The 17374-nt window shown below is 39.2% G+C and overlaps 1 protein-coding gene across 1 annotated transcript in view; it reads right to left on the bottom strand.

Moving 5' to 3' along the window:
• Window positions 1–202: 202 nt before the first annotated feature.
• Window positions 203–17374, bottom strand: part of SLTM (SAFB-like, transcription modulator) — a gene marked incomplete at its 5' end in the record, with an annotated part of 24172 nt that continues 7000 nt past the window's right edge. The window contains 19 exons of the mRNA XM_009074661.1: window positions 203–855; window positions 1216–1370; window positions 2112–2262; window positions 2674–2988; window positions 3897–4067; window positions 5083–5207; window positions 5794–5968; window positions 7003–7166; window positions 7383–7474; window positions 7784–7944; window positions 8033–8142; window positions 8235–8384; window positions 10027–10145; window positions 12228–12277; window positions 12846–13314; window positions 14661–14688; window positions 15670–15717; window positions 16172–16357; window positions 16658–16722. Of these exons, the coding sequence (XP_009072909.1) occupies window positions 747–855; window positions 1216–1370; window positions 2112–2262; window positions 2674–2988; window positions 3897–4067; window positions 5083–5207; window positions 5794–5968; window positions 7003–7166; window positions 7383–7474; window positions 7784–7944; window positions 8033–8142; window positions 8235–8384; window positions 10027–10145; window positions 12228–12277; window positions 12846–13314; window positions 14661–14688; window positions 15670–15717; window positions 16172–16357; window positions 16658–16722 (2843 nt within the window). The remainder of the gene's footprint in view (window positions 856–1215; window positions 1371–2111; window positions 2263–2673; window positions 2989–3896; window positions 4068–5082; window positions 5208–5793; window positions 5969–7002; window positions 7167–7382; window positions 7475–7783; window positions 7945–8032; window positions 8143–8234; window positions 8385–10026; window positions 10146–12227; window positions 12278–12845; window positions 13315–14660; window positions 14689–15669; window positions 15718–16171; window positions 16358–16657; window positions 16723–17374) is intronic.

Raw genomic sequence — 17374 nt, 5'->3', positions numbered from 1 at the left:
GTTGTGATATTATTTGCTACTAACTTTTCTTCTGTGGTCAAATATGCTTCTAAGGTTTCAGTGAAGGAGACAAGTTTTAGTCATAAGCTAATGGCTCCCATGTTTTGATCTGCCAGCCAAACATGTCTTTGCATACCACGATGCCTGATGACTTCTGCCTTCCTTCCCCAAAGACTGCTTCAAAGACTTACTAGAAGCTATACAGAATATGAAGGTTTATTTCAAAAGAATACATTTGCAAGAATACACATAAATGCACTCAATGTAACAGTACCTTCTGCAAAAATAGGTTACATAATACCCAGTAATGAAAGAACAAATCTTATTTCTCTACAAATTAGAAAGCAGAGATAATAGCCTGGACAACCTTCAAAATGGAGGTTATAGTTGTGTATGTTGTGAGAAGTAGCTAACTTTAAAGCATGACACCACAGAGCTAATTTTGGTAAATCAAACTACTAGCACACAGCTGCAAACTATTCTTTTATACAGGATTAACAAATATTTTGGTTCCAATTTCTTTTTACACAGCTCTAGTGCCTCAGGGAAAATGCTTATCAAAGATACACAAAAACTATCCAAAATTACAACGTAACTATTAAAATGCCTCCAAAAGTGAGAGGAAAATAATCATGTTAAATTAAAAAAATTTAACCAGGACTTCCAGACAAGATTTCCTGTTTTTAATCAGAGAAAGTTTACAAGAGATTTCAATAAGTTATCTTGAAACCAAGCAGCTGTAGATCTTAGAATCTTCGTGGAGGTCCACCTTTAAATGGCTTAAATCCTGAGCCACTTCCCCTCTGCATGGAATTGCCTGTGATCTGTACAACTCTATTAATTGGTGAAGAGTTACTGGAAACAAAGGTTTTAAAAAAAAGGTTAAGTTATGAAATTATCTAAACTCTTGGTGTACAGATAATAACAGTCTTGTATCTCATATCACTCAACAGTTAAACTCTTAAGTCTCAGAAGAGACTTGAAAACATGCAGGAGAAGAGACTTTGCAAGAAGGCACTGGTTGCTGTGCAGTGGACAATGCTGCCCCCAGCAATACACAGCTGCAGAGCCCTGTGCTGGCAGGGAAGGTGGTTTGCATGTCATGCAGCAGCCACAGGATGTCAGGCTGCTAGCACTGACACCACTGGATGCCCTACAGAAACCAAAGCCTGGAGAGCTCAGTAGGGAATTGAGAGGAAGGAGTAGTTTCTGTACCTTGCATGTGGAGACATCATGCCTCCTCCACGGCCATCCCCCATCCTCCTTGTGTCATGGTACCCACTGCCTTGAGAACTAGGTCCATGCCATTCTTTTCTTGGTCCAGTTTCACGACTGTGGCGTTCTACGACATGTCTGTCCTCATTGTAGTGCTAGGAAGGAAGTGATAGTCACTCTCAGGATGAAAGGTGTGTTTTACCAGCAGGAAACAAGCTTTTCAAGAAACCTAAGCTTATCTAATACACTAAGTCAAGCATCTTTTAAGATTCCAGTCCACAGGTAACTAACCCATGCTTACAAGATTCCTGTTCAAACTTATACTAGAGAACACAAACCTAGTTGCAATGACAACTGTGTGGGTATGCAGGGAGTGAAGTTCCATGAACTCATACTTGACTCCAAATTCTGCCCTGATCTCTTAATCACAGACATAAAACTCAGAAAGAGAAACACTAATACAATTTAAATGCAGGAGCAATTTAGTTTATAGTCTTTAAAGACAAGTCTTGCAAAAGGTTTTTCTCTCAATAGCACTTTACAGATTACAAGGACAAACTGCACTGGAAGTACAGGCAGTGTAAGGTTAAAACCCTGAAAACAGGATTGACAGCAAATTCTTAGAAGCTTAATTATCAACTCACTCAGGTACTGTTCTGATTACCATAAAGATGCTAGACATAAAAAGAATTGGGTATGTTTTCTGCAATTCCTTGGCTTATTAGAAAACCCAACAAAAAAACCCAAAAGCAAACAACCTTTAACATAAAACTAATTTGAGAAGAGCCAGAATGCTTTGCTAATGATTTATATGATGCTTTATGGTCATTTTTCCAGCATGAATCTGCATTTTCCAGCCTCTCACTCATGCAGACAAACACAAGAGGATGACTCACTTGTCCTCCACCTCTCTCTCCCATGACACCTCGTTCTCCTTCCCTGCCTCCGTAGCCCGAGGCGCTGCTGCGGCCGCCGGGAGGAGCTCCCCTCACGTGTCCAGACACTTCTCTTCCCGACCGATCCGGCCTCTCGCCTCTGTGGAAATTGCTTTGATCAAAATTTGGGTTTCAGTATGATTGAACTGGTACCAAATCACAGCACATGTAGACAGCAAAGATTCCTTTGTTTTTAGGTTTAACTTGCAGCTAACTTCTTAGAAAAATTCTTTCAGCTCTGGGTGGCTCTGGAACTAATTAAAGCTCATATGTTCCTTGTTTACACCTGCAGCCTCCTAAGTCTATGTTGCTACACTTCATTAAGATCAGGCTGCTGGGAGTCAGCATCCAGTTCACAGATGAGATTCAGCATCTGCCAACCTGATTTTTTCCCCAATGCTTTTTGCCATTCTTTAGGAGGAGAGGGGTCTATTCTCCCTTTACACATCAGTTCTTAAGGGATTGCTGCTCAGGATAAATTCTACAAGAATCAGTACTTTCACTGGTTAGCCAGCACACTTACCTGCCATCCCGTTTGTCTGTGCTTATGCTTCCCTCACTCTTCCAATTTGTTTGCCTAGGTGGATTGGAACCAGTTTCTCTTGGGTGTCGACCGTGTGGTATTTCAGGTCTGTCGTGGATTATCACTGTTCTTCTTTCATCTCTGTCTCCTCGCACTTCCCTCCTGTCTGTGTCCCGCAGTTCACTTCTTGGCTGTGGTGGTTCATTTCTTCTGGACTCACTGAAGCTCTTGGGGTACCTCTCAAACCCTGGCTCTTCTCTCCGTGCTGTTGGACGAGTTTTCTTTGCCTCACCTTGATTTACGAAACGATCTCGCCTGAGTGGTTAAAGTAGGAAAAAGTCATTTGCTTGTCTCCCCTTCTCACATTTCTCTGCACATGTAAGCACATACATGAGCATATAAAATATCACTCATCTCTACGTTACATGTCTGTCCCCATATATGTGCTATAGGTCTCAAAGATCCTTCTCACCCCACATAATATTTAATTCTAGAACTCTCATTTTAAGCTTGAGTTCCACTAGCCAGTTTAACATTTCTTTATGCATTTGTTTCCATTTTGGTCAGTGTAATTTCAGCAACTTTAGGGCCTCCTTTCTGCCTAATGTGAAACAGAGGAAATGCTACATTTCTCAAGTCATCTAGAAAGCATAATTCTAGTTCATTGCAGCATAAAAGTAGAAGTCCAGAAGCTACAATTATGTAGTCTTGGCTGTATCAGTGGTTACTGGAGATGTTTAATGGAACCATGAAGTTGGATCTGGAACCAGCATTTACTGTAGTTCCATGGATCCTGGATGAATGTGACTTATCTAAGTAACTCTCCTTAAATCAGTTGCTTTCAGCCTTACTTCCTTCAGGAGGTAAATCACCAAGCAGGACACTCACTTATGACTCGTTAAATCAGTTGCTTTCAGCCTTACTTCTTCAGGAGATATATCACCAAGCAGGACACTCACTTATTACTCCATGTGAAAGAGGAATAATTGCAAACAATCTTTGGAACAAGAAAAGGCCACCAGGCAGCTAACTGAAAGTACTCAGAGAAAAGCAGATTAGATTCCATTACATAAATGGCCATTCCTGAAGACACAAGAAATGTCAGCACACTACTGCAATTCTGTTGCATCAGAACTCTATAAAGCCTTTAGCACCATTTTCAGTTTTTAACAAACTCACAGAGTTGCTGATAGGTAAATACCTGCCCTGTTATCTACACTTACCTATCAAAAGATGAAGATGGAACAGAAGAACCTTCTGGATATCGTCCCCGTTCTCTGTGATCAAAATCATTAAACCTGTTCTGCTGGCGACTGTAATCTGAACCATGGCCAAAACGTGCATCTGTATCGAGAGCCATCTTCTTACTCTCATTCCAGTAAGGATCATCTCTCCTTTAACCAAAGCAAAGGAACCCTCATCACTTACATGTAGCCAAATTGAGGCCTAATATGCAGAAAACTGTTGAGAGTCAGTTGTCTGTTTTAAAACATACTCATGTGACCTTTAGAAAGCCACTGACACAGGTGGACTCTAAATAGCAGTGAACAAAATCATTGGAAAAAAAAAACTCAGAACAAAACACTCCTGTTTGAAGTGTATATTGAAGAGACAAAATACCAAAAAATATGTAGTAAAATCTAAGCAATGGCATATTGTGTTGGGTAGCTTAAAAACAAAACCTCAACAGAAACATCACTGTAGCAAAATTTTCCATTGAAAACAACCGCCTAGGAAAAAAAACCAAACCCACACCCACAGATTTGTACAGTTCCTCAGGAAAGAGTAGGGTAGGAAACATCACAGCCTTGTGCACTAGAAACATTTGGGTACAGAGTCTCTACCATGAGAATGTGAGATTAACTGTATAATCAGTAGCCTTGGAAAATGAAGGTGTCTTTATTCCTCAGGTGAAGAAATATTAGTGTCCTGCTACTGTATGTGTCTGCCATGATGACTTAGCCATAAAACTGATATCTGGAAAATAAATGTAAGGTCTCAGTCCTGTTCTTATAACCAAATAAAGATCAAAGTCAGTTCAATTTATGTGGCTCAAACAGCAAATGATAGATGTCATCAGCTCCAGTAAAAAAATCAAAGCCATCACATTGACTTTCTGAACCATCCAGTTAGCAGAAATATGCATTCTTAAAGCAGAAGCTAGAAGCTTCATCCATTAAGGCAGAACAGCTTCCCTCAGCAAGTGCACTGAGTTGTTCAATGCTTCTCTAATTTCAAAACACCCTCCTATGGATGTTTGGCATCGACAGATGTCAAAACCAAACAAATCACAGAACTGCATTACTGGGAAGATTTGTTTCAGGCACAAACGCATTTAAGTCTGACACAAAACTGTAGCTGTTTCTTTTTACTAAGTGCTGCAAAACAAAACCATGGTTTGAGAATTACCTGTGATCTACATCTCGTGGCCGTTTCAGGGAATTCCTCTTTTCCTGCTCATAGCGAAGCTGCTGCTGCTGCCGCCGGAGCTCCTCCCTCTCACGAGCAATTCGCTCGGCCTCTTTTCGACGTTCCTACCACCAAAGGAGCAACAAACAAAACAGCTCTTTGTTAGAGACACCTACAGAACAGTTAGCAAGTGCAGTTATCCCTGGATATTTTTCTGCTGAAGGTTATCTGATAAAATTCATCCTTGGAGAGCATATGATTCAAGAGCATAGGGAATGCTTCAGATCTGTTGTCTACTTTTTTGGAGGAGATGCTATTGGATGTTAAATATCTCCAGGTTAATTTCTTTTATCACTACTGCATTTTTTGCCCAGAAACACACATTTTGAGATTTGCAGTGATATTCTCCAGGAAAAAAATCTAGTGAAGTTATGGAAGACTAGTATAGGCAATATGATCTATTGTACTTCAGTTTTAGAGATGGACATGTAAAGCTACCGCAGTAGCAAGAATTTGCCAAATTAGTCATAAGCAAACAAGATAAAGATGCCTGTTGTACATTGTGGATTATGTAATGTTTGGCTAGTTCTTCTATGAAACAACCAGGGCTGGGTGGAAGGGTGAAGAGAGAAATTCACTGCAAGTGCGACTTGGGCTCTAGGCCAAACCGAGGGTGCACTGCAGTCCAAAGTGTGACTGTGCACTGCACACCTGCTCGATCCGAACGCGCTCCCTTTCCAAGCGCTCCCGTTCCATCCTCTCCCTCTCCAGCTTTTGCCTTTCAATTTCCAGCCGTTCCCTCTCTCTCTGCAAACACTCCTCTCGCTCGTGCATTATCCGGATGCGCTCCCGCTCGCGACGCTCTCGCTCCGCGATTTCTCTTCGCCTACAGAAACAAAGCAAGTAGCAGAAATTCACCTGGAAAATTTTCTCATCCAAAACTAACATCACCTTAGGCATAGACATTAACCAACTATTTCAGGGTAAGCTCTTCACAGAAGTCCTGCCATGAGAAGTCTACTCCTTTGAGCCCCAAGTAGCCAAACTGGTTTGAGATTATCTACAGAACCATTAGCAAACAACAGATAGGAAAAGTTATTTCAAGAATCCTCGTTCATGATGTATTTTATGCTGAATTCAGATTTCTCTGTTGTCACCTGGCACACAATAACAACTTAGGAAAGAATATGATTTGGATCTAAAAATATAAATGCTATTTTAGCTCTTGTCCTCTTCAGGCTAAGAAAAAAATAAGACAGATAAACATGCTCACTCTGATTTGCACAGGTTAGTACACTAACCAACAGCTTCATTTTGCTTTCTTCTTCCTACCTCCCACAGTACAGCTCACAAGAAGCACAAAAGGCATTTTGTACTTTAAGCTTTGTGCTTGCTGGGAATTCCTTTGTTTAGGAATTGTTTCCCTTTGTTTAGGGAAATCCAGCTAACAACACAACTCATTTAACTGTCCTATGCAAACTTTTGGCCATATGAAAACAGCAGAACAGAATAGTGTGGCTTAGTCATTTAGTCCTTCTGTTCAAATGGACAAGATTGTATTATGCTTGATTAGTCATTTTGGTATAGAATGTTCTGCTTAAAAACAAACAAACAATCAAAGCCCCAACACTACTTTTGGCCCCACCTCCTAGTCAACTTCTCACCTTTCCAAAAAGAAAACTGGCATGCAGTAAGACTTAGGAGACAGACCCCCCCCATCACAAACTCTCCACTCTATGTACAGATATGGCTATTAAGAGTAAACAAAAACTCTGGAGTTCGTTAATTCGCATAAAGATACTGTTAGGTAGAGTCCCAGACTCTGAAGGCTTGACAGAATGCATTCTGATTAGATTTCTAAGTATAGTATCTGATCAATTAATGTATAAAATAGCCTTTAGCAAGAAGTGGAATTACTACCTTCGGAGTTCAACCGCTCGTCGTATCCTTTCCAATCGAACCATGTGTTCTCGCAATCTCTGTTCCTTCATCTTTTCAAAAGGCAAGATATCCTTTCTACCCCTGTATTCCCTGAATTTCACTTTATCTTGAATAATACGCTCTTTGTTCCTCAATATCTGTGGCTATAGATAGAGATTACAATGGTTATTTCAGAAGTCTCATTCCTTTAGGGAGATTTCTGGGTGCTATGTTCAAGTATCATTAAGGACTTAGCTATCCCAAAGCATACAAACTTCTATCTAAGCTTTACAGTTTGTTTATTGACTCTTGAGTACAAATATCAACTGCAAGGTACTATCAAATCAGGTAAGGATTGCATCAAATCTATAGATACTTACTTTATCAAACCTTCCCCTTCTAACTGTCCTAGTGTGGCCTTGGTCTCCTTTGGTTTGGTCTAAAACTACAACTTGACCTGGGCTTTTACCACCTGGTGAAGGGGGGAGAAAAAAAAAAAAAAAAAAGTTTACAAACACACACACATCTCTGTATTTGCCTATTACAAATCTTCCTTAGTGAAATTTCTAAATCACTAGACTGAACTGGTACTGGTAGGAGCATACCAGCACACATCTGCAATTAAGTATTAGCATTAAAATATGGAAGCAACGAATGTGTTACTGGAGTCTAAACAAGAACAGGTGCTTAACTGTCTGGTTTCCAGCAAGTGCAAGAACATGCCCCCAAGACAAGTCAGACATACAGATTCAACAGGAGGAAACATGGCTATATGGCATACTTATTCTTTTCTTTTCTTCAGTTTTTTTAGTGGATTCTTGATTAGGGCCACTTGTTCCATTATCACTCTTCTCATCTTTACCTTCTGTTTTCTTGGCTTCTTTACTTTCTTTTTTTTCAGATTTCTCTGATTTCTTTTCTTCTTTTTTGGTTGATGTAGTTCTTATTGGGGAAAAAGGACACACAAATCCAATGAGGAAAATGCAGCTTAGAGGGTTTTCACAACTTCAGAAGACATGCAATTTCTTACTTGCTGGCTTTATCACTTGATGCAGTCTTCTTATCTCCCGTGCTCCTACTCGAACTAGACTTCTCATCACTTTCCTTCTTCAACTCCTTTTTGGAAGGATCACCTTTCACCTGCATTTTTTTTTCCAAAAGCAAACAGGTTAATACAGATTCTTGTCTAAGACAATCAATTTTGGGAGAAGTCTCCATCTTACTGAACCTACTTTCTCAACAGAGATCTGCTGTCCATGCAGCTCTGTTCGATGCAGGTGTGCAATACATCTGGCCACTTCTGTGCTAGAAGACATCGTAACTATGCCATAGCATTTTGCCCCTGGGCTTCGTGCATTGGTAACCACCTTTGCACCAAGTACCTATAGAAATGGGGAAAATTTAGGCTTTGAGATAGACATTTTTAGGGAAAAAGCAACAATATTCCAATAATACTTTTAACCTAGTACATAAAAAACTCAAACAAATCCACCCCAACAGCAACAAACATCCCAGCCCCTGAGAAAGAAGTTTTCCAGAGCATACAATTCCACAGCAAACTGCAGCTTTGAGCACTTCATTCAACTTTGACATCAAGGCATATTACCCCTCCTGTTTTGACCAGTCACCACCTCATGCCCATTATCTAAATGCTTCTTTTCACAGTTAGTGTCAAAATTCACTCATAGAAACACCACTGACCTGAATTTGATAGTTCATATCTGACAGATGAACCCCCACAAAACCAGTCAGCAGCTGCCAATTAATGGCAGGAAGGTATAAGGAGTATTACGCAGTAACTTAATAAGGGAACCACATCTTCCAGGGCATCTAGCAAATGTGTCAATTAAGAACTTTTAGCAAGCAGCTCTTTGAAATCTGCTTCTTAACAAAATACTAAGCTTTGTGTTCCTGCTCCTTTTAACTACTAGAGCAGGTCTTCCTGATACAGTCATGCTCTAAGGCAACAATTTTCTCCTTCTAGCAGCCTGCAATGGTGCAGTCATTTAGACATTAAATATTTCCCAATTAATTTAAAACTGGGAAGCAAAGTAAATATAGATACCAACCACCTTTACAGAATAACAGCCAAAGAATGCAAGTTTTAACCAAACAGACTCTCAGGCTTCCACCCTTGTGAATGCATTACATAAAATCACCTCCTAAATTCAATAGAAAAATCAGATATGCAATAATCAATACACATACTTCATATCCACAGTGCTCAGCTACTAACTAGTTCCCAAGATGCAATCATGCCATAACTGCACAGGCTTACACAAACACTGTGAATTCCCATAGTTATCAGCAACTCCTTTGGGAAAATGAGAACAACTGAACAAAGCTGTTTTTAGAAGACTGCTTAGCTTGTAAGGATTCTGCTTTGCTCTATGGAATTTGTATGTTAAATTAACCAAAATCAGGAAAACAGACTTAGTTTAAACAGCCTGTAGAAAAACCATTAAGTTATTAAAAGAGTCCCTGAAGGAACAGACATAACTGTCCCATCTTTTTACCTATTTCTCCCAATCATAAGCTCTCAGAACACATTTTAAAACAGTCTCCCCAAGCAGCAGGTTTTATAAAGACTGTTCATATTACAAGTTTATGAGTGAGCACATTATCTTGCACTCATAGTTAAATACAATTGCTCCAAAGGAACATAACTACCATTATTTAAATAGCCAGTCCTGACCAGAATATTCAAATCTTTCTGAAGTCTCTTTTGCACTTATCTTACCACAACAGGAAGAAAATTTTCTTATAAAACGTACACATGATTCTTCCTGGAAGCATGAACTCTTACTGCTGCAAGCAGGAAGAAAATTTTCTTATAAAACGTAAACATGATTCTTCCTGTAAGCATGAACTCTTACTGCTGCAAACATGAGGTTTCAGATCACACTGGCTAGACACTTCATCTCAAACTTCTATTTAAATCAAGTATTACTCAATTTCTGTAACTGAATAGGAGAGAGGGAAGAGACACACACAACACACTTGGTATCACACCCCAGGAAATACCTTTCCGTATTTGCCAAAGAGATTTTTCAAGTCAGCAGCTTTTGTGTTGGAAGACAGTCCACTAACCCACAGGTTTCTAGTTGAACTTCCACTGCTACCACTAACACTGCTCGTGCTTCCTGCAACAAGGTTTACAAAACAGCCAAAAAATTAAGGAGACAAAGACACTGTGAATATTCAACTAAACTGTTGCTGAAAAGAGAAACTTAGCCTGTTACCTCTAAGTAACTGTTTATCTGGTTACCTTTCTTGAAAAGACTTCTATAGGAGAAAAAAAATATATGCCATAAGATTTCATTCATTTAACCATGCATTGAGACCAACAGCTTGGCTAACTTGGACCCAAATGACAGAGCTAGAAAATAATACAATTCTTTGTTAAAGGCATGCATTACCCCTCATTTGGGTATGTACATTTAGCTTCAATGTCTGCCTCTCATCAATAACTTCCATCCAAGAGAATTTTTTTTTGCACCCAACAACTGTTGTTCACCAGGAGGTTTGTGCACTGCTCACATTACCTGGGACAGAGCAGTAAATACAGGAGACAGATAATCTCAGCCTCCAGAAGCAGCTGGACAATTTCTACAGCTTCTCGAAGCATCTGCCCTCCATCGAGAGCAGCTTTTTAAAAATCCTACTGCATGGAGAACTGGATACAACCCACCAAAATAATTTCCTGCATACTAAGGAAAATACTAAAGAAAAGCTGGAAAAACCTTTTGTGCCTTTAATACTGCCCTTGCCTCCCCATTGCCTTTATATTATTTAGTTCAGCTTGTTGTTGTTCACTACTCAATGTATGAACTGCTTTTCAGTATGTTAAAACATACCCAGTCACAGGCAAGACCAGAACTGGATCCCCAGCTTAATAGCTGGAAAACCTGGTGATATGCAGAGTTTAAAAGGTCATTGAACCACCTTCAGAAAACAAGGGTAGTTTTGTTTCTTAATGCATCAAGATGAACCAAGAGCAAATGGCAACAAATCTCAGTTCTGGTCATACTAGGATTAGCTTGATATTAGACTAGATATACAAAAAAGTTTTTACTCTAAGGGTGGTGAGACATCGGAACAGGTTGCCCAGGGACATGGTGGCTGATTCTGGCGGTGTTCAAGGCCAGGCTGGATGAGACCTTGAGCAACCCTGGGCTGGTGGAGGGTGTCCCTGCCTAGGGCAGGGGGTTGGAACTAGATGGTCTTTAAGGTCACTTCCAACCCAAACCACTCTATGGTTCTGTGATCTTGATAAACTGTGATACACTTAGAATCTCATTAAACATCACTAAAGCCACTATGCTGGCTTTGGCTGGGTATTTTAAGAGAGCCTTATGAGACTTCCTATTACAGTTTTCATACATGCTACATAAATGAAGAAACAGCAAATCTGCTCTTCGTTTCACTGTAAGCATGGAACCATCACAAAAAGCCATGCAACTGCAGAAGACTAAATTCTGTCTGCCACAAACATTTCCTCTCAGAAATTCATTTATCAGGTAAAGTTTCATTTGTCTGTTAGAGCTAGTAGGTAAAACAAGGAGACACATGAGATTAAACAAATGCATTTGTTCAACTCTGAAGCATCAGTATTACTGGTGATGTTAACATGCTCTTGAGCTCCACTCTTTGAATTTGTAATCATAACACATGGTTTTATGGGAACAGATGGAAATGCCAAGGTAGACAAATAGGTCCATCTTTAATGCACTAAACAGCCACAAGTGCAATTCTGCAAGCTGACAAATCAGCTGTTAGACTTGGTTGGGAGTTCAGTTTATTTCAAAATGAGCTAGAATCACAAGACAAAAAATTTATTGGCACTTTGTTTAAGTACTTGCAGTTGTTTCTCTCTTGTTCTGCTGCGAGTTACAGCAGGCTTATCTGAACATTACAGCTGCTCATCAAAACACAGACTTAGGAAACGTTAAGTGGAAGCTGCTCCAAGGAGTATTTTGAAACAGGAGAATATATTTTTCATTGAGTCTTTAGAATAAGTATTTTTGATCTTATGAGGAATCTGGTGTAAGGAGAAACAAACTACATGGACACACACACACAGCTAATGATTACTGTACCTCTAGGATAATTTACTACAGATGGCTGAGTTCACTCCTATAATCCATTTTACCATGTGGCAAGCAATTTCTCCATCAGGAATACATTTAGTTCAAAACAAAACTACTCTAATCTGTAATAGTTACCTTTATCATCCTTTGATGTTGTCTTGCTTTCTTTAGATTCCTTAGTAGAGCTAAAGAAGCAAATTAAAAAAAAATCAGAAGAAAGTTGAAACTACAGAATTTGCTAAGTGTTGCATTTTATACTACTAATACTAAGAGACAAGTTAACATTTCAAAAAAAAAATAAAATGAAAAAGGGCCAGACTGGATATTTGAACAAATGATTCCCTTATGGATTCTTGCACTGATTTTCCCCAAGATGCCTGAAGATCTAGATTTTCTGACAACTCTATTCAGTGGATATATGGCAATCTTCTCCAGATTTCAGGACGGGGACTTGACTTCATTTTGTGTTCTTAGAACTGACAGCTGTTCATTACCATCATCACAAGGACATTTAAAAAACTCGTCAATTTGACAAAAACAAATAAATGCTGACAACTCGACAATGCAATCAGTAGGACATAGTGTCTATACGAAGATCTTGAATTTTAAAAGGTAACTTATGGCGTCAAAAAATCTATAGGCAGGAGCATAGGATACTAATTACAAGATTCTTGCTGCTACCCCCTTAATGCAGAGTGATCTTATTGAATGCTGGTACTCAGTATCGTAAAGAACTGACATAGAAAAACAAACCTCTTTGCTTGACCAGAGGCCCCAGTAGACGAGGGACCTTTCTTCAAAGTATCCTTTTCTTTGTCTCCAGATTCTGCTTTCTTTGAACCTTCTCTGGCTTCCTTCTTGACGGGATCACCCTTCACGCAGTCTTCCTTCTTACCATCTTTATGGTTCTCAGTCATCTCATAGTCCTTGCTTTCCTTCTCCAGGCTCTGTGAAATGGTATCCTGCACATCCTTTGGCTTACTTGCTTCAGAATCTGTAATTTTCACATTTTTACCTGTTTCTAGGAGGTCATCACCATCAAAATCCAGAGTGATGGCATCTTCGGCCTGGATTGTAACCGATATGTTATCATCCTCAGCTTCTTTCACAGAGGTGTTAGCTTCCATCTCTTCGTGAGCCGTGTGATCAGCCTCAGCTAGGCTTTCTTCTGAAGGAAGAGGTTTAGATACTTCTTGTGTACCATCACCAGAACCTGCTTTATCTAAGAGGATTTAACAGGAATAAATATGGCAAAACAAGAAGTTTAAACAATTTCATATGCATAAGCTAGAATAGGACCTAGAAAATACAAAGCCAGTTATTAGCACTGATGGAAGGTTAGAAAAACACAAGGCGTATTAACACAAATATAAATCCTTTACCCAGGATCACTTATTCTTCATGGCAAAACACATTTTCTAGAGACAAATACCAAAACATTAGGAGGGAGATTATGGTTCCATCCTGGAGATACCCGTTCTTCATAAGAAGTATCCATTTTCCAGTTTAGGATTTAGCGTTCCAGAAGAAAATAGTTGCTTTTGATATTCACAGTTTGATTTAATGTGTCGTTGAATCTTCCTGGTTCCAGGACTTCTAACCTTCCCAAATCCGAAAGCATTACAGTCTTGGAGAATTTCAGCCAGTCTTCCACGTTGGTGGCTTTTCCTTTCCAAGCGGTTGCGTGGCAGTCAAGTCAGCTGTCCAAGGCTGCTGCAGAATGTCAAGGGGTGAGCTTTAATCCAGAGCTCGTAGGCAAATGGTCCTCACTCTTCATCCACTGGGCAGATTTTCCATCTCAGTCCCACAGAGGCATCTCCAACCGTATTCTTGGATTTGTGCAGACGAGATGCTTCAGCCATAGGGTCCCTCGTAAACGTGGAGTCTGTAGGTTTATCCTGTAACTTCAGTAGTGTGTTTATTCCATCATGTGTAAAGTGATGGTGGTCCATGTCCTTTCTAGTCCACAATATGTAGAATCCTTAAGACTTCTGTCCAGGAAGTCTGTTTGCCCAAGTGCATTGCATTCCTTCTATAGTTTCACTAATGAGCACAGCTTAAAAAATGGGAGCCACTCCACGGGTTTCCAAACACTTGTGTTACCATCCTATGTACAAGTGGTATTTCTAAGTGACAGTAAGCCAAGCATATGATGGTCCATACATTTGTTGGGTGCTCGACTTCAGTGTGAGAGTGTATCATTTCACTCAGCTAAGCATCAGTTACTGCAGTGCAAGTTGGAAGCTCTGGCATCAAGACTTACCGTGCGTTAAAATCAGAGTCCTTGAATACTATGGTTTTTCATTAAGAATCATAGTATTACAACTATGTTATACATCCACCACAGTAACTGATAAGTACTGTAATCAACTCGTAAGAGTAAAGTAACTCTTAGGAGTGAAATAAACTCACTGACTGCAATGATTCCAGGTGCTGAGCTTAATAAGGAGACAACTGATACTTAGTGCTGGAGACAAGCCTAGTATTAGTAGAGATTGAATGTTACAAGAGAAAGTTGCCTGCTCTACCGGACTAGGACCTCTGAACTCTATTAAACTTTAAACATACCTTTCTCATTTTCTTTATCTTCTCCGTCCTGCAAGAAAAGGAAGTCAAGACTAAATGTCTCTTACTTTGAAACTTTAGGCAGAACAGTTCATATTTTCCACAGAATTTCTACAGTATGAAGGCAAATTATTGAAATGAAAACTTTTTCCAAAGGAAGGATTATCTAGAAACCAAACTTGTGCATCTTCCCTATCAAATCACTGCAAATTTTTATGAACCTTCACTGGCATCTATCTGCAACACTTACAGTTTGCAGGTGGTTGAAACATGCAAATATTTTCTTTCCCCTCTTAAGAGGGCATCTCTAAACTGTTCCCCAAGTCTTGCTAAAGTCTTCAGCATGGATGTCACACTGCTGCTGACTACTTTCAGACAAATGCAAACAATCCATCATTAGCTTTAAAAGCTTATGACAGAAGTCAGAAACGAGGCAGTCACCCTACAGTATTTAAAAATGAAACTGTGATTTTAATAGGTATTTACTTATTTCTCATTAGCCTCACTGAGCAAAAGATGCTGTACAAGATGTCCCTTTTCAGACATCAGTTCCATGTAACACAGAATGAACTTGTGAACTTACAGATGTTACTGTTAACAACAACAACAACCCAACCCCAACCAACCACACCCAGTTTCCCCTCACCAACACTGTCTAAAAGCAAACTTTGACATTAGACAGGAGTTCTAAACTCCTGTACAGGCTGTGTATACTACTGTAGCATCTGGCACAGCCCTCTGAAGTGTTTTTTAACAGAGTGTGAAACATATTCTTTACTAAGTCTTTGCACTGAATACTCCCAAACTGTAGACAGGAATATGCATTTAATTTGAAATCACAATTATCTGCATGATTAAACATTTGAATGAAAGCTTCCCATACTGTTTACCTGTACTGTATTACATCATCTGACTCTAAGATGCATGCTGGAACAAAAAACACAGTCTAAAGTGATCTTTTCCAACTAAACAGACATGAAAAACAGCTTAACAGAATGGATTTAGAACTCACATGGACAGCTGGAAAAGTGTCATCTTCTATGTCTTGTCCTTCATTCTCCTAAGGGAACATAAAAGGGACTTGCTTAGCAAACTGGTGGTAAGATGCTCAAACATTCAGAGAGTCAAGAGGTTCAGTTAACTCAGAAAACATTTCAGTTAAGTGGATACACACTCAGTAAGGTGAACATAAATGAGCAGTTCTCATGACCTACATAATCTGAACACTGAATTCAAAGATGCATGTGAGAAGGGAAAAGAATCACTTCGGAGCTAACGCTGTATAGACTCAGGTAGAATTTTATCAGTCAATGCCACACTTGTTTCAGGACTATTCAAACACAAATCAAGGCAAGTAGAAAGAAAAAAGTACCTTTTAAGAGTACAAAAGACAGAGGTATCTTTTAGAGTTAAGCAAGACAAACTGGAAAACTAGTTGTGACTTCCTAGTAACAAACACTAAGAAAAATGTACATTTTTCTGATAAAAAAATCATGTAAAATATAACAAAGTACCTGACTTTCAGAATCCTTTTCTGCATCTTCTGTTGTCTCTGCTGGCTCCAGGTCATGGTATCTTTTCTTTTCTGCAGATGGCAGTTCTTTAGAATTCAAGTTCTTGTCTTCAACAGATTCTTTGAAGTCCTTTAATTCATCATTCCCATCTTGATCACTTGCATCTTGAGTCTCCAATTCACTTTCCTTTTAGTGTGAACACAAATACTTGGCATAACTAAGGGTATTAGCTTTATTATGAAAATCCCCTGCTAGAATCAGTGTTCCACTGCTAGATCAGTGTCTCCCATCCATAATAAAATTCACAGCATGCTTAAAAACACCCACACCTTCACACACTTAGGCATCACACTGTGAAGGAAGTAAAAACAATGCTCCAAACTTCCACACACATTAGTTCAAACAAAATTGAAGCTTTTTCATTAGATAAAGCCAAACATTAAACTTAAATACAAAAATGGAAAAAATTTTACATACTTTTATTACCTTGACAAAGGAATCCTCTTCAACTGAAGCATCACCAGTTAATTCATCAGCTTCCTGCTTTTTACCTGAAATGATAGGATATGCTATGACTAGAGCTGCTCTGTAGAGTAGACTTTCTTCCAATACTGATTACGTGTTTGGCTTCAGTTTATTACTCTCTGTATGCTCTAGTTTATCTGAATCGTTCACTATAATATAATCCTTCCAAAACTGAGTTATTTTAAGGTGAGGAGAAGAAATGTCAGCAGAGTGAGCATAGACAATCAATGGTGGTGGATAAGCAAGCAGTTACATCCAAATTATAGTGATTTTAATACCAATCCTTCTATTTTGAGTGATAATGGAATTCAGGAGAATACTTTACTAGAAACTAAAAATTACAAGAATTACTGAAGTTAACTAGACATTATAACTTAAGACTCTGGAAAGATCTTGCTGTAGAAGATAACTAAAATCACTGAGAAGTTAGGTTAGAAGTGACCTCTAAAGGTCATCTAGTCCACCCAACCTCCTGCCGAGAAGTACAGTTAAATCCTAACGATGATTGGGTTGCTCAGGGTTTTACCTAGCTGCATTTGAGTATCTACTAGCATGGAAATTGCAAGCCTCTCCAAGCCACCTTTTTCAGGGCTTTTCATCACTAGAGTGAACAATCAGCAGAAGAATTGAGTAAGGTGAAGCACTTCTGCTTCCTACATAAGGACCTGTTCCACTGGA

This window comes from Acanthisitta chloris, unplaced genomic scaffold (genome assembly GCF_000695815.1).
Source record: "Acanthisitta chloris isolate BGI_N310 unplaced genomic scaffold, ASM69581v1 scaffold38695, whole genome shotgun sequence".
Classification (NCBI taxonomy): Eukaryota; Metazoa; Chordata; class Aves; order Passeriformes; family Acanthisittidae; genus Acanthisitta; species Acanthisitta chloris.
The sequence above is the reverse complement of the archived record's forward strand: the minus strand, read 5'-3'. Positions and strand labels throughout refer to the sequence as shown.